This window comes from Vitis riparia, chromosome 10 (assembly GCF_004353265.1).
Source record: "Vitis riparia cultivar Riparia Gloire de Montpellier isolate 1030 chromosome 10, EGFV_Vit.rip_1.0, whole genome shotgun sequence".
Lineage (NCBI taxonomy): Eukaryota > Viridiplantae > Streptophyta > Magnoliopsida > Vitales > Vitaceae > Vitis > Vitis riparia.
In genome coordinates this window covers 21,382,775-21,405,762 of record NC_048440.1, presented here as the reverse complement: position 1 = coordinate 21,405,762, position 22,988 = coordinate 21,382,775, and the positions used below count along the sequence as shown (strand labels likewise).

The 22,988-nt window shown below is 34.3% G+C and overlaps 5 protein-coding genes across 6 annotated transcripts; 2 read left to right on the top strand and 3 right to left on the bottom strand.

The window, feature by feature from the left end:
• Window positions 1-1,162: 1,162 nt before the first annotated feature.
• Window positions 1,163-4,300, bottom strand: LOC117922863 (rho GDP-dissociation inhibitor 1-like). Its single transcript, XM_034841049.1, has 5 exons — window positions 3,448-4,300; window positions 3,279-3,345; window positions 2,356-2,574; window positions 2,134-2,258; window positions 1,163-1,660 (listed from the first exon to the last, which is right to left on the bottom strand). The coding sequence occupies exons 1-5, from the start codon at window positions 3,697-3,699 to the stop codon at window positions 1,586-1,588; spliced, it is 738 nt and encodes a 245-aa protein (XP_034696940.1). The 5' UTR covers window positions 3,700-4,300; the 3' UTR covers window positions 1,163-1,585.
• A 1,742-nt stretch (window positions 4,301-6,042) lies between these two features.
• On the bottom strand, window positions 6,043-9,202 carry LOC117923312. Its single transcript, XM_034841546.1, has 3 exons — window positions 9,020-9,202; window positions 6,707-6,928; window positions 6,043-6,623 (listed from the first exon to the last, which is right to left on the bottom strand). Exons 1-3 carry the CDS (start codon window positions 9,200-9,202, stop codon window positions 6,402-6,404), a joined length of 627 nt encoding a protein of 208 aa, XP_034697437.1. The 3' UTR covers window positions 6,043-6,401.
• Window positions 9,203-12,492: 3,290 nt separating this feature from the next.
• Window positions 12,493-16,768, top strand: LOC117923921. 2 transcript variants are annotated; one of them, XM_034842417.1, is made up of 6 exons: window positions 12,493-13,024; window positions 13,954-14,065; window positions 14,180-14,351; window positions 14,440-14,627; window positions 15,477-15,621; window positions 15,824-16,477. In XM_034842417.1, exons 1-5 carry the CDS (start codon window positions 12,588-12,590, stop codon window positions 15,600-15,602), a joined length of 1,035 nt encoding a protein of 344 aa, XP_034698308.1. In that variant the 5' UTR covers window positions 12,493-12,587; the 3' UTR covers window positions 15,603-15,621; window positions 15,824-16,477. The 2 variants fall into 2 exon arrangements, with proteins under 2 accessions (XP_034698308.1, XP_034698307.1); XM_034842416.1 differs by lacking the exon at window positions 15,824-16,477 and adding an exon at window positions 16,506-16,768 and having other exon boundaries at window positions 12,494-13,024.
• A 185-nt stretch (window positions 16,769-16,953) lies between these two features.
• LOC117923924 (putative lipid-transfer protein DIR1) lies at window positions 16,954-18,681 on the top strand. Its single transcript, XM_034842419.1, has 2 exons — window positions 16,954-18,411; window positions 18,499-18,681. The coding sequence occupies exons 1-2, from the start codon at window positions 18,105-18,107 to the stop codon at window positions 18,504-18,506; spliced, it is 315 nt and encodes a 104-aa protein (XP_034698310.1). The 5' UTR covers window positions 16,954-18,104; the 3' UTR covers window positions 18,507-18,681.
• Window positions 18,642-21,254, bottom strand: LOC117923922. Its single transcript, XM_034842418.1, has 5 exons — window positions 20,734-21,254; window positions 20,464-20,575; window positions 20,299-20,380; window positions 18,990-19,041; window positions 18,642-18,908 (listed from the first exon to the last, which is right to left on the bottom strand). The coding sequence occupies exons 1-5, from the start codon at window positions 21,145-21,147 to the stop codon at window positions 18,765-18,767; spliced, it is 804 nt and encodes a 267-aa protein (XP_034698309.1). The 5' UTR covers window positions 21,148-21,254; the 3' UTR covers window positions 18,642-18,764.
• Between the last annotated feature and the right edge of the window lie 1,734 nt (window positions 21,255-22,988).

The following is a 22,988-nucleotide window of genomic DNA, read 5'->3' as shown; positions in this document are numbered from 1 at the left end:
CTTCATTTTATTAGTAAAGACCCGACTTTAGGGACTTAGAGGGGTGCTACGGTTTTTACCGTACCTTCCCGATAAGTAACCTAACTCCCGAACCCGATCCGGTTTTTCGTAGATCACCTTTTCCAAAATAAGGAGTCACACTTAGGGTTTTTCTTTCTTATTTTGTTTACCCTTTAAAAATAAAACAAAAATAAGTGGCGACTCCAAGTCATTTTTCCTAATCAATAAAAATCAATTTTTCGAAATAAAAATCGAGCTCGCCATCGAGTGGGAAACGCATTGAGCACGAAATGCGAGGTCCACAATATATATAATACAACACATTTAGAACGTGTTTGATAATGATTTTAGAAAGCGTTTATATCATTTCTAATTCTTAAATAATATAAATTTTAAAGTATTAAAAAGTTGGAAACACTTCTTAAAACCACTCTCAAAGGGGTTTTTAATTTATTTACATATTTAAAAAATAGATTGTACTAATTTTTATAATTTATTTTATATAAAATATTTTTTATCATTATTTTTTAATATGTTATTATTTATTTTTCATCAAAAGAATATTTTTAAAGGTTTTAAATTGATATTATTTATTTTTGACCAAATAATATGATTTTAATATTCATTTGAGAATATGACGATTAGAGAAACCTTTTATGAAAGGTTAAAAATAAATAAATAAAAATAAAGTAGGTGCATTTAGTAAAATGCATGGATATTATTTGAAAAGTCCGCTCGCATCTGTCCAAATCTTTTTAATGAGTGGCTTGAAACTATAATTTTTCATAATTTAAATGAGAACTTACTTTTAAAAATCACTTTTGTCAACCGTTTAAATAAAAATATCTTTAAAAAACCTTAAATATACTTTTAAGAATCCACTTTAATTTATTTTTCAAATAAAAATATGAAAGCTTAAATTTATAAAAACGCACTAATTTTCTATGTCTCTCAAAGACCGCTAAACCCCAAAAATTCCCATCCCTACATGAAAATTAGAATCGATCGAACACAACCCATCAGAGGCCTGTGCTTTTCCTACCAGAAATCAGTGATCAAAGCCTGTACTGAATCATGAAACTGGAATAAACGACCAAACATGCAAGCATCTGGGCACATGCAGTGATAAAAAATGAAAAGAAGTGCAGTAGAGAGAGAAGTAAAAGAATGCCAAAAAGGAAGACAGACAATTATTCACCAAACCCTTCGCTGCTCTGCTTTCAAATTCTAGCAATCTTCTCTAGAAACCCGTTTAAAAAAAGGTTCAAACTACAGAAACAAAGCTCAACACAAACACCAACCAGTAGCTTCCTTGCACCTCAGCCTGGATTTCCTGAGAACCAAGAGTGCGAGAGCTCTGAGAAACAGGCCAAGCTCGAGTTTATTAAAAGAGGCCTAATAAATGAATATCTCTAACAGCTACTTTTTTCTTTTCCTTTCTCCATTGTTTAGATAACCGGAATGAGACAGGCTTTGAACTGAATGCCCAAGAATGGAATGAGATAGATATGGGGCACACCATATAAAGTGGGTTTCCAAAACAATCAGAGTTGAGGCAAATCAAGGACACTGAAGATGTAAGAACTCATGACTGCCAATCTTTCCTGATGTCGAAGCTGTAGTTGATCTCCAAGTAGCACTTGTTATCGTCATCAAGAAACTGAACAGAGAAGAAGAGAAATATCAAGGGAATCAGCAAGATCATTACTGCTGTACTTGCATGATTTTAAGGCAAATTCTTATGATTGATTGATAAAATCTTATTTCGATGCTAGGCTGATGTCCTACAGTTTTGATTTTTAATTTTATGGCAGCCCAACTAACAAATTGATTGCTTCAATGGGGAAAAGCCATTACATGACAAGAAACAAAATTAATAGGGGCAGACAGGATTTCTTGAATCTGTGTATTTTCGTTTTCCATGGTCATGGAAGAGGGTGGTCCAGCACCTATCTGAAGAACTGCAGCCTCAAAATCCAACCACCCCTTCCCACCAAATTAAAGTCTTTTATTGTGAGACAGGTAGGACTCAGAAACCAATTCCCAATTTTCTTTGTTCAGTTCTGGAGAATTATTTGGTGTAATGAAGAAAAATTGAAGGCTGAGAAAACCGAGGGAATTATTCGAACTTACCTTGGTTTTAGCTGAGTAAGTTCCTCTAGCAAAGATCCCAGATGGGGTCGTCTCTTCGGGCATCTCATGAGTGTAAGTCTCCTGCTGAGGACTGAAGGTTCCAAGCATCTCTTTTGTGCTGTCCACTGTTAAAACAGTAGCTCACATAAGGAAGAACATCCACTCCAAGGGTCTATGGCCTAATTCTTTTAACTTAAAATTGAGAGAAGACAGAGAGATTACCCTTGAGTCCAGTTTTCCAAACAACATTGGTGCATCTGAGGCCTGATACAATGTTGTTACTGACTTTGAAAGTGAAGTTCATGCTGTAACGACTGCCTTCTTTCAATGTAAACCACAAGCCCTTAGGATTTCCCGACTCAGGGATTGGAAGAACAATGTCAGGTCTACCAGGGGACTTTATTGCAAGTTCCAGGATCTTAACATCTGGTTCTAGAGTTTCTACATTATAAAGGAAAAGAGGTTCAATAAAATTCTCCCAGACTCCATAACACAAAGCAGCCATACTGCAACTACTGTTCCATTAGAAAACACAAAAATGTTCCATAAGACATGCAGAGGCAAAGAATTAACCAAAGAAAGAAGACGCGAAGGACCCGTCTCAAGATTTCAGTAATTAGTCACTAATCCAATTGGGGAGAGGATTTAATTTCAAAAAATGGGAGAGAAAATGGTGAAACTGTCATCAGGAGCCCAAAAGGGCTAAAACCCCACCAAAGGTAATAGCAGATGATTGAATAGAAAATGTGGGAAAAAGATGCCAAAATTCAGAACTTTTCGCCCAAAAAAATTTGTTTCAAGACATTAATCAGGAATAATTTTTATGACTTCTACTTGGGAAAACAGTCCACAACACACAGACAACATCAACATACATTTCAAAAGATGTCAAAATTCAAACTTTCTGTCCCCACAGGATGTTCCAAATTTACCCTTCTGCTATTTTCCAGTCTTCCTTCTAGTGATTCTGGATAGAATAATGTGGAAAATATGATAGCACAGGAATGGATGGGATTCAACCAGGAATTTGGAGGAAAAGGGGGGTCAAAATGGTAGTTGAAAGACCGCATTTTTATTTATTTGTCTCTGTTTTTCTCAGCGACCAAACAGAATTCAAGGGGAAAAATGGAGAGGAAGAACATTACCTCCAACAGAATTCAAATCCACACTGCCAAGAAGCTGTTCCTTCCACCTCCTCAAGCTCTCATCATCCTTAATCCTCAAAAATCACCACAAAAATAAGCAAAATTACAAAGAATTAAAAGCAAAAGCAAAAACAAGTTCAATCAACAGCTTTAATTAAGGAAAACGAACCTTATCTTTCTCAAGTTGTTCTTTGAGAGTGAACTGAGGACCCAACTCTATCTTCCTCTCTTCATCTTCCTCTTCCTCTTCCTCAGTTGCATCCACAGAATTCTCACACCCTCCATGTTCATCACCTCTCTCTTCATCTGCAGGAGTCTTTGCTGTGCTCTTAGTCTCTGAAAGATCAGTGTTTACTGCACCCTCATTGTTGTCAAAACCCATGCTTTTGGAACTGGAAACCACCCCAACAGCCAGAGACATCAACCACAAATCAAACAGCAGAAACCCAAATGGCACGGAGGACTAGACTCCTCAACAAACAACCCAAAAAGGAAAAGTAAAAAATAAAAAAATAAAAAAACAAGGATCCACTAGGAAGAATCTCTCTGACCCTAATGAAGACAACAACAAAGGGAAAACCCAAGGAAAAAAAAACACTAAACTATGGTCCAAGAATCCCAGAGGGGTAGATGGCAAAGGAAATGAAAGAACCCCACAAGATAACCCTTCTAAGAAGAAAAGCCAAGCCACCCGGAGAAAGAAAGAGAGAGATGGGTTTGTTTAGGAAAAGCTCAAACAATTTAGGAAATGGTCATGTGGTAATCCGAACTTCCCATCCCATGAAAATAAAAGAGAAAAAGAGGGAGAGAGGTGGGGAGATCGTGAAGGTCACTCCTGCAAAAGGTTCCTCAAAGACCAAGGATTGGAGGTCTTCGACACATGAGACAGCCTAGGATTGGGTGGATGAGAGATGCCCTTTGACCACTTCCCACCTCCTCAAAAGCCCTTAACCATTGTGTACGTATCACCACCTCCATTTCCATATTCCCAACCGTTGAAGTGCTCAATTGCTTCATCTTCAAATCCCCATTACACCCTTCCAAAATCCATTTACTTTTGGCAATTCAAGGTCACTGGTTATTGGGTGGTGAATTTGGATTGTTTAAATGGAAAATTAGTTGATGGTCCAATTCTTTATGGCATGTATTTCAGTGGATGAATTAAATTTTTGATACATGTGGAAATGCCCAGCATGAGTAGGACTATTAAATCTTGATTTCTCTTCGAGAAAACCATTCATTTAGCGTTTTTAAAATTATATAATTTATATTGCCAGAGTCTTTTCCTTCCATCTTTGTGAGTTGGTAAGTCTTCATGGTTTTCCTTCTCAGCAGAGGAAAATTAAAATTTGATATGTTAACAGTGATTTTGAATTAAAGATGGATAGAGGCAAATGAATGATCTTGTTGGATATGAAAAGGAATATATTATTCTTAAATTTTTTTTCCCACTTTTAGAAAAAATAAATACAAATATATTTTTTAAATAGACATGTTTGGAAGGATTTTTTTTAGTTTTTTCCTTCTGCTTTTAATGATGGAAAAGAAAATATAACTATTTTGCTCTGCCCTTGACCCTGTTTGTGTTTGCCAAAAAGGCAAACATGTCACAACTAACATTTAAGAATCCGGTACAAATATGATTTTAAAAAATGCTTTTGATATTTAGGACTCACATTTAAGAAAATTTCCCATCTTTTGGTATTTAAAAGGTTTTTTCATCGCCCACTATCAATAATTCATAAATATTTATTTTTTGTAAGTGATTAAGGAGTGATAACTTATAAGTCTACTTTTTTTTTTTCTTTTTTTTTGTAATTAATTTTTTGCATTGATTCAAGTGTCCTTTTTGGCTTTTTCTGTCATAAGAGGTTGAGGAATTAATCTAACATCTGTCACACGGTGGAGGGTGAGACTGGCGGAGCAAGTAATTAAGTTCTCTTAATAAAATTCTATTTGATAATTTATATATAAAAAAGTTATCATTAGTGGCCCAACTCTACCAATTACTATGGTATGGAAATTTGTGCCACTTTTAATGCAGGTATGCAGATTTCATTTTCTGGACACTGATGTTTTGGAACACTGCTAAAGCCTGTTTGCACGTCTCATTTTCCAGACAACTTGCTGAAAACTGGAGACAGTACAGTAAAACACCCCTTTAGAACATTCAGTATCATGAAATCAAACAAAAAGCAGTGATTTTCAGTGGGCAATCCCATGTTCCATTAACCTTTTTCCCAGTCCTAAATGAGATTGACCTTGAACATGATGGCATGGTAGCAGTGAAGGAGACAACAGGACAGAAAAGCAGAATAAATGACACCTGGGCTTTGACCGTATGTGAGGTTAGGTGAGGGGTTCAAAATCTATTCTGGTAAAATGACTCTGCAGAGGATCTTAGCAAACATTATGAGTGTTAAGACTTTGGAAACCATATGAAATGAATTTGTTCAATTCAACTTCCTCATCTTTTGAGTGCACGGATCCTAAGTTTGAAATGACTTCCCAGCTAAAATTCTATACCTGTCACCACTAGTCAGTAGAAAATGATATACAAAAGCCTATTAGTTTGAAATGATTACCCAACTGAAAGACTGTAATCTAAGATAACCTTAGTTCAATACATGCATAATATGCATACATGGAAATCAACCTATCTATAATGTTCTTTTGTTGGATTTGAAACAAGTTCATGGTACATGCTTCACATGAAAGCAATCTGGGATATCCATAACCACCCAGATTCCAGTTCTACCCATCATATAAAATATTAGTTTATCGATCTGTGTGTTGTTCAACTGTTACATTATACACAATGAATTGATTCAAATAATAGAAAAACAAAATTTTAATTAATTCAGTTTATACAGGATCACAAAACTGCACCATATCTCATATTCAAGTGATTGAATGGTTCTGATTTGAAAATTGGGTTGAACCCATCTAAGGTAAGGCATAAGGCATTTCCTCCAAGCTAAACATGAGAAAGCTATTTGACTTTCAGAAGAGAAATGGATGTGTTCTACAAATTCTGCATTCAACTACGAAACTCGCTGCAAATGATAACCGCCCCAGTGACAACACATGACCAGAAGTGATGTTGGAACCTGGAACAAATTATTATTCCCCTCCCCATTTTCTAACTACACTCTCTTTGGCAGAGACAGGAGAATAGACTTCCTCTTTTGGCATATTATCAAGCCCTGTATGAGTAGCTGGAGATACCTTCTGCAGTATACGCGAGATTATGAAGTTAAACCCATTTCTCGTTCCTCGCAAAGCAAACAGCAATGGATTGAAGATGACAGCAAGCAACACTTCGCCTTTTGCAATTATGAGATACTGTTGCCCAAAAGAGAGGGACTAAAATTATCCACAGGAGAACCAACATACAAGCTAAGAAATGGAAAATAGAAACTGCTTACCATGATAATGATACCCAAGATGGCAAGGCTTGCTTGTTGTGCTTCTTGCCAGAAATGATCATCATTGGACCAACCAAAACGTCCACCCCATCCAAACCAACCTCCTCCACCAGCCTCACCGCCTCCCCCAACCTCCTCTCTCTTCTTAATTTCTTTGTTCCATTTTTCAAATTCATCTTTCTTTCCCCCAAGTGCACTTTCTAGTGCTTTCCTTGCTTCTTCCTGCAGCCAGAGACACAAAATAAATCAAGTAAAAAAGAAAACAAGAAAAACAAACCTTTGTATCAAATTTTACACTTTAAATCCAATAGACACCAACACAAGTCTCTCTTTTTACTTTTCTTCCTCCTCCCTCCCTCCCTCCTTGTATGGATTAAGCGAATAAACTATCTATCTATCTATATATATAAGGAACATGGTACATTAGGAATATGTCCTAGTGGAATGAAAGGCACATAAACATAAATAAGAACTTCCAGCAGGGCCTCTTAATTTCCTCACTGTATTTCTACAACGAAACTTAACAAAGCCTAATCCCACTATTTAGACTTAGCCTTGCAAACCTTCTTCACCATTCATTTCTATCAAACACAACATATTGTTGTAAGCCCACACCCTTCTTCCATGGCTCCTAGGTAAAGGTATCACATTCTATCCACCAGCAAAAGGAGATACTTCACCGTCTTTTGCCTCTATTATTCCTCATTAAACCTTTTCTAAAAATACCACTGATCCCTATCTCTTAAACAAGACAAACCTTGGGAAGGATCTCAAGCATATTATTCAGGGCATGGCTGGAACAATGGAGTAGGGAATGAGAATGGGAAATTAATATTTCCCATTCATTATTGCATTCAAATTACTTACTAAAATGGGAATAGGACAAACCAAAACTCTTGTGGGTATTTTGATTCCTTTCTTCCACATGGCATTGTGATTCAACTCTATTCCTATTCCTACGCCACTCCCATTCCCCACCAAGGCTCAATGTGAATGTGCCTCTAGGAAGAACACGTTAGAAAGTTTCAGACTTAACAAACATAAAACTTATCACTAAACAAGTCTTTCTCAGACCAGCTCAATTCCTTTGGAGCTATCGAACCAAAGGCTGAAAAACTCTTATATTTGTAATTTGTGGTTCCTTAACTCAGCTTTATTGATTGGTTGAGTTCTCGGTGAAGGGTGGGTGTTGTTTTTTGTAGCCCCTTTTCTCTAGGTTCTACCTTTTGGCGATTGGTGTCTACTTCCTATATACTTTGGGATCCTCATTTGATGCCTCCTTTTTATATATACCCTTTTATCTTGCCTTTAAAAAAAAAAAGACTATGTTCTCAAAATCTGTTTCTTCAGTTCAATTAACAGGAACTTGCGGGTGCCACTTCAAAACCTACTTCCCCAAAATCAGATATGCAAATCTCCTCTAGTTCAATTGGTTGAGTTCTCAGTGAGGGCAGATATTGTTTTTTGTAGCCCCTCTTTTCTCTTGGCTTTGCCTTTTGGCAACCTATGTATATTTCGTGTATACTTTGGGATGCTCATTTGGTGCCTCCTTTTTATAAATACTCTTTTATTTTGCCTTTTAAAAAAACCAGACTACATTCTCAAAATCTGTTCCTTCACACTTTCTCTATCATTGAATCCATACTATAGTTGAAGATTGTACATGAAACTGCCTGCTGCTAAATACCATATCTCCCACTGAAGGAACCTCCAGTTCAATTATTAGCAACTTCTGGGTGGCATGCCAAATTATACTTCCCTAAAATCAGATGTGCAAATTTCCCAATGTTGCATTCTTTTTCAAATGCTTCTCGAGTTAGAGGGCAGTGAGTTATGAAGTAAACTGGGAAGAACCTAGAAGCTCATTTGAAGTCTGATATAGGCTAATCTATCCCTTTATGCTATAAGTTAGTATTATGCTTTGGAATTGTGCCTGTTAGCCAAACACCTAAGCACCCAATTCTCAACAACATTCATTTTACTTCAACTATTCCCTTGACTCCCCATTAAATCCCCAACTAGAGTTATTGATCATAAATTAGAACCACAACGTAAGCACAAGGAAAATTAATAAATTGATAGGAACTCATTCAACCCACAAAGAAGGAAAAATATATTTGATTTTCTTAAAGAAACTGTGAATTGGCATAAAGGGTTTTATAGAAACTTCCCCAATCCCCAACAAACAAGAACAAACCCGGAAATCTCCACCCAAAAACAACGAAAAATCAACGCCCAGAAAGTTCCCAAGTGTAAAAACCAACAAAATAAAATGAAAGTTGGAATTGAAAAGAATGAAGAAAACACGGGTACCTGTTTGCGATTGTTTGAGAAAAGGCAAGAAAATCTGCCATTGCACTTGAGCTTCTGCTGCAGAAAAGCCCATTTGGGGTTTAGGGTTTTAGGGCAACACGATAAAACAGCTGAATCAGTGCGCGTGGATGGCGCAGATCGAACGGCTGTGATTGGAGGGCGTAGGGTAAGAAGCTGCGCCATTTTTGCTTCTCCCTCTTCTTCAAGGCGAAATCTTTGTTATATATATTTGACCTTTGATTTGGTGCCCACCTACGTGGCATTCATGAACCATGCCATGTCAGCCACTGAAATAATAATTTTTTCTTGGGAAGTATTTTCAATTTTGAAAATTTAAATAATGAAACAATTGTTTCTTATCATATTTTTAATTATTAAAATTCTTATATTTTAAACTATAAAAACCAATTTTTTAAAGAGAGAATTACAGCATTGGGTGAGGTGGATCTGATAATGATTTTTTTATCATAATTTTTGGGCAATACTGTTTTCGTAACTCCATTTGATACAATAAGATGCTAAAATATCATAAATATCATTCAACTAAAAGCATTAAAAAAAAATATTGACATATTTTTATTTTTATTCTAATTTTAAATTTTATTAAAAACAAAATAAGTTTCATAGTTAAGTAATAAGAATGATGAATTTTTCATATATATATATATATGTATATATATTTATTTTAAATTGGTAAATCATGTTTTTGTATTGAGTTTGAATAACTTAGAATGATTAATTTTTCATAATAATCATGAAGAATATTTAATCATTTTTTTACAATAAAACATTTAAAAAAAATTATATGATTTTTCCATATTTTTTCCTTTGCATTAGTGTTTTTTCTTAATTTTTGTATATAACTTTTTTTTTTCAATGCATCTAATAGACAATGTTAAAACATACGAGTACAATAAAAATATATTTACATTACAATCAAACCTAATTATAAAATTTTTAAACTTTTTTTACAAAAGTAGTAGTTGTGTATGATCATACTATAACCTATAACATACTTATATTATGAATCATTTTTTAAATCAAATGAAATAATAATTTCAATTTATGAGGCTTGTAGTTTTATATATATATACGAAAATTATTAAACAATTTCAATGCATTAAGTGAATGATATTAATGTATTGATACGATGTGTTAATATCAATGTCAATAAAGTATAAACAAACATTTCTATAATTTTTGCTTTTGTCATAAGGTATAAGTACATTATAAATGTATTATATTTACAATATAAATATATTAATAGTACAACATATTATAATATAATATAATTTATTTATTTTAAAAAATCTTACATGCTATATTGCTAAATGAATAGTTGTATGTTATTTTATTGATGGGTGCTCATATAAAATAATTGTTCATTTTATTATGTGACAAAGTTTTTTATTATATGTTACATATATAAAACGATATAATAACTTTATGTTGTGGTTTTTATTTAAGATATATTGAAAATTAATTTTTTTTATTGATCCTCTAAAAATCTCAAATTTTGAAAAAAATATATATTTCAAAAAAAATAATTTCGTATAATAAAATAAAAAAAATTATGTAATTTTTTATTTTATAGTATGATAATACTATATTCCCTAATATACTTATATTATTTTTTTTTGTTTACATATATAAAAATGATTAAACAATTTGGATACATTGAGTGAATAACGTTAATACACTGGTATGATGTGTTAATAACAATGCCAAAATGATATAAATAGATATTTATAAAATTATTGATTTTATCATAAAATATATGTACAACATAAATGTATTATACTTATAATATAAATACATCAGTATTACGATATATTGTGACATAACTTAAATTAATTTATTATTATTATTATTATTATGCTATACTACCGGGTGAATAGTTGAGCGTTATACAATTGAATTACTCGTAAAAAAATAATTGTATATTCTATTAGGATAATAAAGTTTTTACTTGATCACGAGCAATACAAAATATATATATATATATATATATATATATATATATATATATATATATTATAAATAATTTAATTTTTATAATAAAATAAAAATATAATTATTTTATTTTAATTTATTACTATCTTTTCTTTTACCTATTTTTCTTGATTATATATGTGTATTTTATTTATTTTTCTTTTTCTTTTTTTTAAAACCTTTTTTCAACCCCTCATAAGCAAAAGAGTGATGAAAAGTTTATTAAATCATTCTTTACTAATATACTAAATTGATGTCTCGGTGAAAAATAATTCACAATATTAATATAAAATAATACACTATATTAATAATACACAATTTATTAAATTGTTTTCACCATAAAATAAAAAAGATTTATCTATTATCTTTGACTTTTCTTTTAGAAACTAATCTCATCAACATGTGCCATCATTTTTAGGAAATAAGGTATGCAAGTAATTAATAGTCCTTATCAGTAAGATAAAGTTGTTGTCCAATAAGATAAAATTGTAGATGAATAATATAAAAAATGACATTCAAATATTAAAATTGTCTTATAATAAATTTTGTTCATGAATTCACGAGAGAAGTGATCCTTTTTTATCATTATCACTTTCAGTCTATCATTTTTTATAATTCTCATTTTTTTTAAATACCTATTGAAAAATATGTTAATCAGATATGTTTTCTATTTTTTTTTTCATTTTAATGTTAAAAATAGTTATTATTTTTTATTGCTCTAAGAGAGTAAAAAAATTAAAGAAATTATGATAAAAATCAAACATATAAAGGAAGAATTTAATGACCAGAGAACCCTACCTTTTAATATCATAGGATATTATTATTTAATGCCTTCTAAGATCTTTTTTGTTTTTACACAAGCAATTGAATTAAGGAAAAATTTAATTAAAATTGAATAATCCACCACTCATTTTCAGCTTAGCTCATTCAGAGCTGTGAGAATCAAAGCAAAGAGGCAAGATTGGTGAGGACATACACCAAACTTCATGGGGCATGCTTTTCTAAACTCCCAATCCACAGAACTCCACTCTCAGCCGTTGGATCAAGCGACTTCTCATTTCTCAAAAACACACACCACTTCCAAGTTGTTGACCAAACTCACTTGTATCCCCAACCAACGGTCCAGACTATCTATTCCAACTTGACCAAAATGTCACCACTATCCCCATAATGCAAGCCCCAAATGGATGACCAGTGAGGGTAGAAAGGTAATTTGGAAGCACTTTTAAATCTGCCGCAAAAGATAGGAACGTTCCATTTCGGTTCGTCACTTTTTCTTTATCTGTCATCTTTATCTTTATTTTAAAAAAGAGATACCACCTGTAACTTTTTGGAAATTACTCTAATGACCTCCTCCTCTTCACCAGATCCAACGATTCATGAGGGTAATACAGTACTTTAAAGCAAAGAGAGTTTAAACCGATGGTGGGGCAATTTCGTCATTTCAGGATTATAAAGAGTGAGAGAGAAAGGGAGAAGAGAGGTGAAAGAGAGAGAGTGCAGTGGAGAGAGACAGAGAGAAGGGAGAGAACCGTTGGAGAGTCCGTTTTTTCGGTTAATATATGAAGGTGAAGCTATGGTGTCGGATCAAGATATCGCGAAAGGCGTGGAGACACTGCTCCGTCAGTCTGAGCCCAACTCATTCACCTCCTTAAACGGCGTCGTTAAGCAGCTGGAAGCCAAACTAGGGCTCGACCTGTCCCATAAGGCTGCCTTCATCAGAGACCAGATCAGTTTCCTGCTCCGGTCTCCCCCTCAGCCCCTTCCCCCAAAAGACCATTTTGCCCTCCAGCAACACCCCCAATTCCTCAGTCCCCACCCCCAAATCCCTTCCCATTTTGCCCTTCAGCACCACCGCCCACCGCCGGAAGACCTCAACTTCCTGTACCCCCTCCCCCAGCCTCAGCAGCATCAGCCACAGACGCAGCCGCAGCCGCAGCCGCATCACCTACCGAAAGGTGAAGCCTTTCTGCAGAATGCAGCTAGTGTCGCCGCCCAAGCGCCCAAAGAAAGGTCTGTTTTTCCCCAATGTGTAGGGTTGGTTTTGTTTGGTTTGGCGGAAATGTTGGTTCTAGGGTTTGTTTGGTTCAATTTCATGGTTAGGGTTGTAATTTTATGTTTTGTGTAAAGCGACCCAGTTTTTGTTGAAGTTTCTTTGGTTTCGTAATTAGGGTTTCGGGTAGAATATTTTGTTTTCACGAGCCAAAACTGTACTAGCTGTTCAAAATGCACATGGGTTGCTTTGGAATTTGTCTTAAATCGGGCAAATTCGCTCTTTGGTTTCTGTTGTTGTTGTTGGTTTTTTTTTTTCCTAGTACCAGTTTTATTTTATTTTATTTTATTTTTACTAATTTTTGGAATATTTATTACTGATCTGAAAATTCAGTTGCAAATTTTTGGAAGTGCGTTTAACCTTTCTAACACTTCAAAAATCTCAAGTATTAGGAAACACTTCCAAGAATCCATTCTAAATTATTTATATTAAATAAAATCCAACTTGTTTATTAGTTCTAATTTAAATACAGATTGTTAATTAAAAATGGACTGAAATAAAATAATAATAATAATAAAACTGTCATTTTTTTTCGTAGTTTTTATTTTAAATTGTAGTCAAGGAGAAAGCATTGGCTATACAAATCCGAGCCTGCTATCCTATTTATCTAGATTCATACTTATGTTAAATTATTGCAATTTGCTGCTTCTTGTCAGTGGTGCACCGAACCATGTCAAATAACTTTCTACCTCTGCTAGAGATAGATTTATTTCTAAGTTTAACAGAAGTTCTTTTAGCTGAAGATTGCTATTTTGTCTCACTACAACATTATATATGCATTACAATTTGCCATTGCTCATTTCTTTCTATGTATGAATCTGCAATCTTCATTTAATTTTTCAAGAAAAGGGTAAAAATTTGATGTGTCTGTATTGTGGTTTAATTGCAGTGCTCCAGCTGCAGCCAAAAGAAGAGGCGGCTCGGGGGGTCTAAACAAAGTCTGTGGGGTTTCAACTGAACTTCAGGCTGTTGTTGGCGAGCCAACCATGCCAAGGACACAGGTTCTTATTCTCATAGAAATGAACTTTCTCTTTATCAGGCTCACTTATCAGGTTTTGTGAAGTAGTTATAGACTATCTTGAAGTAACCCTTGAACTCCACCTTGCTTGGTTCAGATTGTGAAGCAGCTTTGGGCATACATTAGGAAAAACAACCTCCAAGATCCTAGTAACAAGCGAAAGATAATTTGTGATGATGCCCTCCGCTTGGTGTTCGAGACAGATTCTACCGATATGTTCAAGATGAATAAGTTGCTTGCTAAACATATCATTCCGCTTGAACCTTCAAGTATGTTAATGGTTACAACATATGACATGGTTTGGTCCTAAGAATAAAGACTTTGATTAAGACTTTTGTTTGTTGTTTTTGTTTGCAGGAGAATCCAGTCAAGCTAAACGGTTGAAGGTGGATGTTGAGTCTGCAACTGAAAGTAGTGAAGCCAGTCCATCTCCTGTAATGATATCTGATGCACTTGCCACGTTTTTTGGTACTGGAGATAGGGAGATGCTCCAAGAAGAGGCCCTAAGGCGTGTTTGGGAGTACATAAAGGTCAACCAATTAGAGGTGGGTATAAGGTGCACATGTCGTGCCTTTCTTACTTGATTTCAAGTTTCTTTTTCTGTCATGATTATTCTCTCTATTTATAGTTTCTTATACAGCTTATATTTCAAAAGTGTAAAATGTCTGATTGTTTTGCATCCACTATTGTCCAGCCTGTTATTTCATAAAGCTCATGTCCCTTGTGGAGAGGTTATTTACTAATAAGAAAAATGAATAGTAAGGAAAAGCAAACTGTTACTTGTAGCTTTTTTGGTTTTTGCAGTTAACTCTTGCATGGTTTGCTAGAAGCGTTGCTATGTCTATTCTAAATTACATTAGATGGCCTTAAAAGATGTGTCTCAGGGTTACACTTCATTCTCTTGCCTTTGTCATGAGGTGTCTATGCTGTAGATATTTCATCATATGCTATGCTGTTTTACAAAGAAAGGTGAAATAAGCAGTTCATATTTTGTTACCATATTTGGCCTTATCATTCATGTCTATGCATCATTATGTCTACGTGCTCGAAATAATCTTTTTTCTTGTTGTCCATCCCGTGTCAGGCAATTTGTAGCTGTGTGATAATTTGAATCTCCAGTTCTTGATGACCCCTCAGATTCCGCCCTGTTAACTCCTTTCTAGTTGAATCACATTGTTCTGTACATATTTAAGGAAAAGGATTTATGCATCATTGAGCAATTCTTAGCATTTATGCATCTGTTTCCATAAATTGTTCATACTTACAATTTTTTTCATTTTTACCATACTGCTGTTCTGTTTATTTTTTTGGGTGGTAGCCTATTATTATTTAGAAATTCCAGTTAGTGAAAAAAGTGCATTGGCTTTTAAGGTGGTTTTGTTTGTCACTTTTAGGATCCTCTAAATTCGATGGCAATACTATGTGATGCAAAGCTTCAGGAGCTCTTTGGATGTGAAAGTATTTCTGCACTGGGGGTATCTGAGATGTTAGCGCGCCATCATTTGTTCAAGCGATCTTGATGTTTGGTCATGTTGACTGGTATGTATTGACCCTCTAAAATTTTAGTTCATTTCTTTTAGGCTTTCCTTTAGACCATATATCTGCTATAGTTTCCTATTTAATTGCTGACTTTTGAGAGGAGCATGTTTCATCCTTTCCTCACTCACATTAGGATTCTCCTTTATAGTTGCTCTGCTTGGTTCTGATGGTGCTTATATTAGAGTGTTTTTATCTGATGAAGCATTTAGGGGTTCATGAATCTCAAACTCAATGCAGTTTTGAGGGCTAGTTGGAGCTTCACTTCTCTTGGGATCTCCATCTTCTTTCACATTCAGATACTAGTAACTTTCTTATCACTGTTAGTTCAGGCTGTAGTTCTGAAGCTTCAGCCTGAGGTCCTGAGTGTCTGATACTGCCTGAACTAAATGATCAAGTTCTAGTCAGCTGTCTCCTTGTTACCATTTCATTGAGTAAAAGGTAGTGTAAAATTAACAATATCAGCAAGTTTTTAGCATCATCATCATATAGTGTGTGTGTGTGTGTGTGTGTTTTTCTTTCTTTATTATTATTAGTATTTTTTCTGATTCAACAACCCAATTATCTATTTCATAAACTTTGAGTTGTTGAGTCCTTCGGCCAGTCAAAAGATCCAATTGTTTGCTGCTAAGGCACATTTAGTTTACTCAATGAGTCTGGCATTGGCTTTTCAGACAATTAGTTTGAGTTTGTCCTCAGGAATTTCTTCCATGCATTTATTATTGTGAAACCATATTTGTCTGAGGTAATATTTTCTGGTGTCAACTTTTTGATGTGTTTATAGATTTTCCCTCTTGGTCAAGTACTAATTCTTTTACTTGTGGATTGATATATGGTAAGAGAAAAAAAAAAATCTGATAGAATCCTACCTTCTTACTTTATTGCAGGTGGAGGGGGGGGTGTTGCATTGTGGTTACTTGTGATGGTATGACACACACTGAAGAAGTCTTTTGTTCCTCTTTTTTTTTGTGCATTAACATGTTTAGGTGTAAACTTGGTTGTTTCTAATTAGAATGAAAATGTACTTGGGCTAGTGGTAGGGAATAACTTGTCTTTATGCCCTGATCTTGGGTTTGGGTTTTTTCTCTGTCATCTTTGGTCACTTTCTCGTGCCAATGCCTAACCACAATGGAATGTTTAACACCTCTAACATCCTGGTAGTGATGGATATATGATATTACATGCCAGGAGCTGTTCTGTTTCAATTAGCACATGGAGGCAGTTGGTTTTTCAGCATGGACCCAGCTGGAATCAGGATGAAATTTCCTGAAATCTTGTCAAACTAAATGTTAAATTTAGACATGAAATGGGAATATACGAAATATTGAAATGGTTCAAATCAAAACAAAAAAAGTTTCTGAATTTTAAACTCTGATTCCTTCTCAGTGGTTTTTGGACTACTATGACAAGTGAGTTTTCTAAATTCTCATGGATTATGCATGAACACAGGGTTGCTTTCTATTCTGTATGATTTTTTTTTTTGTTTGAATGTTACAATGTTTGAACGTAATTGATCAAAGTTTGATTCAAAACGGCTTCCTCATAGCTTGTCTATAACAAGCCCCACCTAATGGAAATGTCTTCGAAGTTTGATTGACAATTCAAACATATTAGAGGAAGAAAATGGGGGTATGGCTGTAGGATGTAAATGAAGAAATTCAGGACTCTGGGGTTATATTGATATTTTTCTTTCCTAAAAGGGTAAAGATCATTTGACAGGAGCAAATATGTAATTTCAATTTGGCACAGTTCATAGTTTCAGTTCTATGTTATAAAATTTCTAGTAAGTACTAGAATTTGTAACATTTGAACACTCGATATCACATTTTTTTTATACTATTTACCAATGGATTACTATCAAACTCGAATTTTTGGATCTCATCTTGCATCATAATTCAATTATGATGGGAACTTGGACTCCATTTGGTAGTGATTATAAGAAGTGTTTCTAATATTTCTAGTGCTTAAATTTTTTTTATCAAAAGAATTGTTTTTAGGCACTAGAAAGACTAGAAATGCTTCTTAGGATTATTACTAAATAAGCTCTTAGTTTATGAGCATCAAGAAACAAACTGAAGGAGAGATGGAATGGTTTGAGAGTCTTGTGATGAGTCTTTGCAGTCCCAAAGAATGGCAGAGGCTAAGGGGCAGTGTGCCCCATTGCAGTCTCTCTAAGACACCTTACCTTCCCAAGAGCATCTGTGTCTCTCTGAGCCTCTCTTTCTCTCTCTCTCTCTCTCAACCCCATCCTCATAATAGTTCTAAAGCTCATCTGGGGAAAACTATGCCACATGTAGCATATTTGCACTATACTGATCATCTTTTGGATGACAGCTCTTTTGCTGTATTCCCATAGCCTTTGGTTATGGTCCCTCGTGACTCAACAAAAACCAAGTTTCAAGTTCCAATTTCCTACTCCAAAACGCTATAAATTGGCTCTAAAGTAAAACGAACTTCTCATCTGTGACTTGGGTTGGAGAGAAGTCATGGCTAGGACTACTGACATTGGTTTTGTGCTGGGGGTGATAGTGGTAGTGCTTGTTGCAGTGGTGGGTGGAGCCAAGTCCATGACCATATGCAGCATGGACTCAACCCAGCTGGCTCAGTGCCTCCCTGCAATTCGAGGCCCATCACCATCCCCTCCTACTAAAGAGTGTTGTGCAGTCATCCAAAAGGCCGATATGCACTGCTTGTGCAGCTACAAGCATGCCCTCCCCAACTTTGGCGTCAACCCTGGACTCGCCATGGCCTTGCCCAAGAAGTGTGGCCTCAACCCACCACCCGAATGTGACGGTAATCCTCCTAGCCCTGCATCTACCATATCAAGAACGATAACCATATCATATCAAGAATGCTCATTTCTCAGTTCTTGCTCTGCAGGTCCTTGAAGTACTTCAATATCAACTTGCTGCAGCTCTACTTCCTCATGTCCAGAAGTATGCTGGTTTATCATCAGTAGAGGCTAAGTACTTTAGAGACAATCTAGCCTCAATTTTGTCTGGAATTATGAAGAATGATGTGTGTAATGCATAATAAAATAGCAGCAATTTCCATTGGAGTTCATATTTTCATGCTTACTGTCCATTACAAAAGGAATTTTATTGAAGGGAAGAGGGAGAACTATGCTCTGGACCTTATGCCATGGCTTAATGGGAAGCCGTTATTAGAAAGAACAGTATGGCAAAGGTGAAGGAGAGAATGAGAAACATGTATATATCTTTCTTTCTCTTACCCTCGAAGGTTAAGTGCCCAAACTTGTCCATTACGAGCGTCACTATCCCCGCAATTCTCTGCAGAAAAAAGGAAAAACATATGCATTAAAGCCCACAAAGAAGTCCACAAACAAGTGAAAAAACTTTCAAATGGCTTACCAGTCTAAGGGGTCCAAGGTGAATCAGCGGGTCCATAAGCATATTAACGTTCCTGAATCATTGAAACAAAGATTCAGTTCAGAGATGACAAATTATAGGTTGGTCTGATAGAAAGTTGTGTTGAAGAGACTAGTAAAGGAAGATGAACTTTCGTGACCCCGTTCTTTCTTGAGTAGATATTATTCAATCTAGGCTTAAGGCTGAAATGCTTTTAAACAAGGAGTTAGAGCCCACTATATAATATCAGATATTCTTTTCCTACTCAATATTTCATAATCATCCTACATACATTTATCCCATCATGGATACCTTCATGAGAAGAGAAAAAAGACCCTCCCATCAAATTTAGGGTTAAGCTTTGATACGATCCATATCATTTTCAACACAATTGAATCATATTGGTCCTCTAATTACTTTAGATATGTTTTAAAATTATTGTTTATATGAACCTTTTCTAAAATTTTCTTTAAATTACTTTGAAACCACATTTTGCCAATATGACTCCTATACAAATTAGATATAGTGATTTCAAAATGTGGTTTTTAAATCTATACTAAAGTTGCAGTTTTAAGATACAGTTTCTAAATATACACTAAGCCATTGTTTAAAATACGATTTCAAACTATCTTCCTTTTTCTCATTCAAAAAAGAATAATAATAACAATAATGATAAAACATGTGGGAAAGTGCTATTTTGAATAATTGTTTGGGGAGGACCAAAAGATATATTTTAATAATCGAAATGACTCATTTAAACTCCCATTTGATTAACACTCTCGATTAACTAACCAGTAATAAGAGTCTTTATTTCATGAGGGGTCATTGAAAATCTAGATTTGAAAATTTAACCTTCTATTCTTTTTTGACCTCATTTTGATAAATATATCCCCTTTTTTTTGTTAGTAAAAATAATCATTGGTTTTAAAATTACATATAAATACTTAAAATGAGAAAGGGCATATATATCAAAAATTGGTTATTTTTCAAAGTAAAAATATATACATGGTTAAATTCACAAATAAAAGGATTATTTCATCCTTTTTAACCGATCAATCTTTTATTTATCAACCTCGAAATCTAATGAGACGTAGTATCAGCATGAAGATGATTCTAAAGTTAATGCATGCTTATTTGTCAGATCTAGTAAATCTCATAAAACACACGGAGATGTTGTCAAATGAGGGTGATTGTAAAATCTATGTCAATTAGAGAGGAGATAACTGCATGGAATTTTGGAAGCACTTTTTAATAGATTTATACGTTGCCTTGAATCTATCACTAGATTGTCATCTTCTATTACATGTCTTACTTTATCACCACCCTCCCTCGGTATTCTTGGCACACGTAGTAGCTGAAACCAGTTCCCAGAGGCACCGGATTGTTTTTCCATTCTGCAGAGAAAACCAACATAAGGTGGGAGACTAAGAACAATTCCTAACAACTCCAGTCATATGAAATGACAGAATTTCATTACCTAGTCTCCATGTAACTCCAACGGCCATCCCATCATGCATTGTAAAGGAAAATCTGATTGAAGCATGATCTCCCAAGATTTTCATCAGATGATCGAAAAATTCCAACGCTTGCTGCAAGAAAAAACACCCCACCATCCTCGTTACCACCCAGCACTACTGGTTTAATCTCAATCCCATTTCATATATACCAACTGATAAAGAGAGAAAAAAAATAAATAAATAAAAGAAAAGAAATCATGGGTGATGATCCTTTGAAATTGATCACCTACCTTCTTTCCATGGAAGGGTTGGGACGCTGAGATAAAATTGCAGAAACATCGGCATTCATCTCCAATTACATCTGAGACTTCCTTCACATTTTTGTTCTTAATAGCAGTGTAAAGCTTCTGGACTGCTTCCAGAGCTCTGTTATCTTCTTCCCTTGGCCCTGTGCTTTCAGAACTGCACGACACTACCGGCGGTAAGCGTTTGCGCCTTAAAGACAAGCCCCTCTGAACCACAGCCTGGTTCGACAATGGCAGAAGAGGATCATTGAAAACTTGAGCTCTTTGAGGCTGTCTCTTCAGAATGGACTTCAGATTAAGCCAAGGATTGTACGAACGACTTGATTTGGTTCGCAATGGAGGAGAAATCGACAGTGGTCTGCGGCAGAATACATTGGTGGGGAAGGAGATTAAGCCCATTTTTGAAGGATTGGGTTGATGAGATGAGCTTGGAATTCAGTAAAAAAAAAAAAATTAAGAGGGAACAGAATGCTGTGTGGGAGAAAATCCAGGGGGAATACTTAGAGAACATGTAAAAGAATCAACCGACCGCAGGTATGAACCAAGCCAAGGATCTAGTACCATTGGGACCCTGCAAAGTGCAAACAGTACTACACCATTTAAATACAAATCTATCACTTGTATTTTCTTTATTGGGCGTTTTTCAGTATTTATTGAAAAGACATTCGTATGTCACATATGTACGTATTTTCATTTCACATTGTTTTTACCTTAGTCCCATTTATCTGTATAAAGGGTGTATTTATTTATTTTTTCTTTCTGATAATCGTGGATGTCCGGGTCAGCTTACGCGCACCATGAGTAATCTCATGGGATCGAATAAACCTCTAATAACCTTGAGGGGACTCGAACTAGTGACTATTTATCTGTATAAAAAGTTACCCACTTTTAATGCATTTTAGGAAGAAATGAAGAAGCTTGTAGGGCTGAAGATGCTTAACTTGTGTTTTGCAATAAGCTTTATGAAGGCTATTATGCTATACTTATATCTAGGCTTGTGAAGGGGTTGTGTGGTCCGGCCTCATAGTTTGGGTTCGGGCTGGACTCGGGTTGCCTTTATGGCTTGGCCCATGTTAGTCTTTTGAGTTGATTGTAAAATGGCCCGGTTCAGTTGGTTTTTGGGGAAAAAAATTAGTTGAATTCATCTTTTAGTGACAGAAAAACCAACCAATCAAGTTTGTTTGAGGTTGGTTTGGTTTATAATTTATATGATCAATTGGATGCAAATTAATTTATACGTTTATTTCAATTTGTTTTTAAAAGTAATTAAAATTTACTTAGAATTTGAAGTTCAAAATATATTTAAAATTTCTAGTTTAAAATATAATGGATGTATTTAAATATTAATACGATAATAGTCTAATAATAATAAATTATTTTAATAGAATCACCAATATATATTAGTAAATATAAAATATTTTATCAAATAAATAATCATAAATTACAAGAAATGAAAGGTTTTTTAATATCGATTTGGTTCAATTGTTATGAGTTTGGAGATAAGAAAACCAAAACTAAACTGATATAATTAATTTTCAAAATTTTTAAATTCGCAATTGTTGAAAAATGAATTAATTTAATTAAGTTCTTGTATTTTTTTTTATTTACACTTTTAATCCGAACTCGAAATCCAAAATTTAATTATTTTACTTATACACGTGAAAAAAGCTTGCTTTTAATGATAGTGTTCTACATATTTCAAAATATTAAGAATATATTTTGTAGTGATTATTGGGAGTGTTTTTAACTTTTATAATGCATGAAAGTTTTTTATCTCTCAAAGCTAAAATTACTATCAAATAGATTTTAAATTTCTTAGGAGATCTAACATGTTTGGGGTTAAAAAATCATTCCAACCTCGGCCAAGCTTAAAATTTTCAAATGGGGCATGGCCAAATTTATAGCCTTAGTAATATCTATAGGAGTGTGAAATTGGTGGTCTAGGTTAAGGTTTTGGGTTTAGTTACCAATAAATTAAAAGGCTTAATTATTAGATAATTAATCAATAATATGTATCAATCTAATTAGGATTAAAGCCTAATACTCTTTCTCTTAGTTTTCTTTTGATTAACCCTTTAATTTTCTGAAAATATATTTTATATTATATTAAACTTAAAGTATTATTTAATGCATTTTAAATATTAAAAAGATGTAAATTGATTTTCATGCTTCAATATCAAACAGGTTTATTTTAAAAAATATATAGAAAATTGATAATAAATATAAATTATAAATATTAA

Bases quoted from the DNA above. Each gene is read 5' to 3' on its own strand.
- LOC117923924 (XM_034842419.1), top strand. From the start codon at position 18,105: ATGGCTAGGACTACTGACATTGGTTTTGTGCTGGGGGTGATAGTGGTA.
- LOC117923312 (XM_034841546.1), bottom strand. From the start codon at position 9,202: ATGGCGCAGCTTCTTACCCTACGCCCTCCAATCACAGCCGTTCGATCT. The intron at 6,929-9,019 runs GTACCCGTGTTT...CTCTGGCTGCAG, and splicing joins TCTCAAACAATCGCAAACAG to GAAGAAGCAAGGAAAGCACT. The intron at 6,624-6,706 runs GTAAGCAGTTTC...TTTGGGCAACAG, and splicing joins TCTTGGGTATCATTATCATG to TATCTCATAATTGCAAAAGG.
- LOC117923922 (XM_034842418.1), bottom strand. From the start codon at position 21,147: ATGGGCTTAATCTCCTTCCCCACCAATGTATTCTGCCGCAGACCACTG. The intron at 20,576-20,733 runs GTAGGTGATCAA...TTTTTCTTGCAG, and splicing joins AACCCTTCCATGGAAAGAAG to CAAGCGTTGGAATTTTTCGA. The intron at 18,909-18,989 runs GTAAGCCATTTG...TTTTTTCTGCAG, and splicing joins ACCTTGGACCCCTTAGACTG to AGAATTGCGGGGATAGTGAC.
- LOC117923921 (XM_034842416.1), top strand. From the start codon at position 12,588: ATGGTGTCGGATCAAGATATCGCGAAAGGCGTGGAGACACTGCTCCGT. The intron at 14,066-14,179 runs GTTCTTATTCTC...TGCTTGGTTCAG, and splicing joins CAACCATGCCAAGGACACAG to ATTGTGAAGCAGCTTTGGGC. The intron at 14,352-14,439 runs GTATGTTAATGG...TTTTGTTTGCAG, and splicing joins CATTCCGCTTGAACCTTCAA to GAGAATCCAGTCAAGCTAAA.
- LOC117922863 (XM_034841049.1), bottom strand. From the start codon at position 3,699: ATGTCTCTGGCTGTTGGGGTGGTTTCCAGTTCCAAAAGCATGGGTTTT. The intron at 2,259-2,355 runs GTAATCTCTCTG...CTGTTTTAACAG, and splicing joins TTGGAAAACTGGACTCAAGG to TGGACAGCACAAAAGAGATG. The intron at 1,661-2,133 runs GTAAGTTCGAAT...TTCTCTGTTCAG, and splicing joins CTTACTCAGCTAAAACCAAG to TTTCTTGATGACGATAACAA.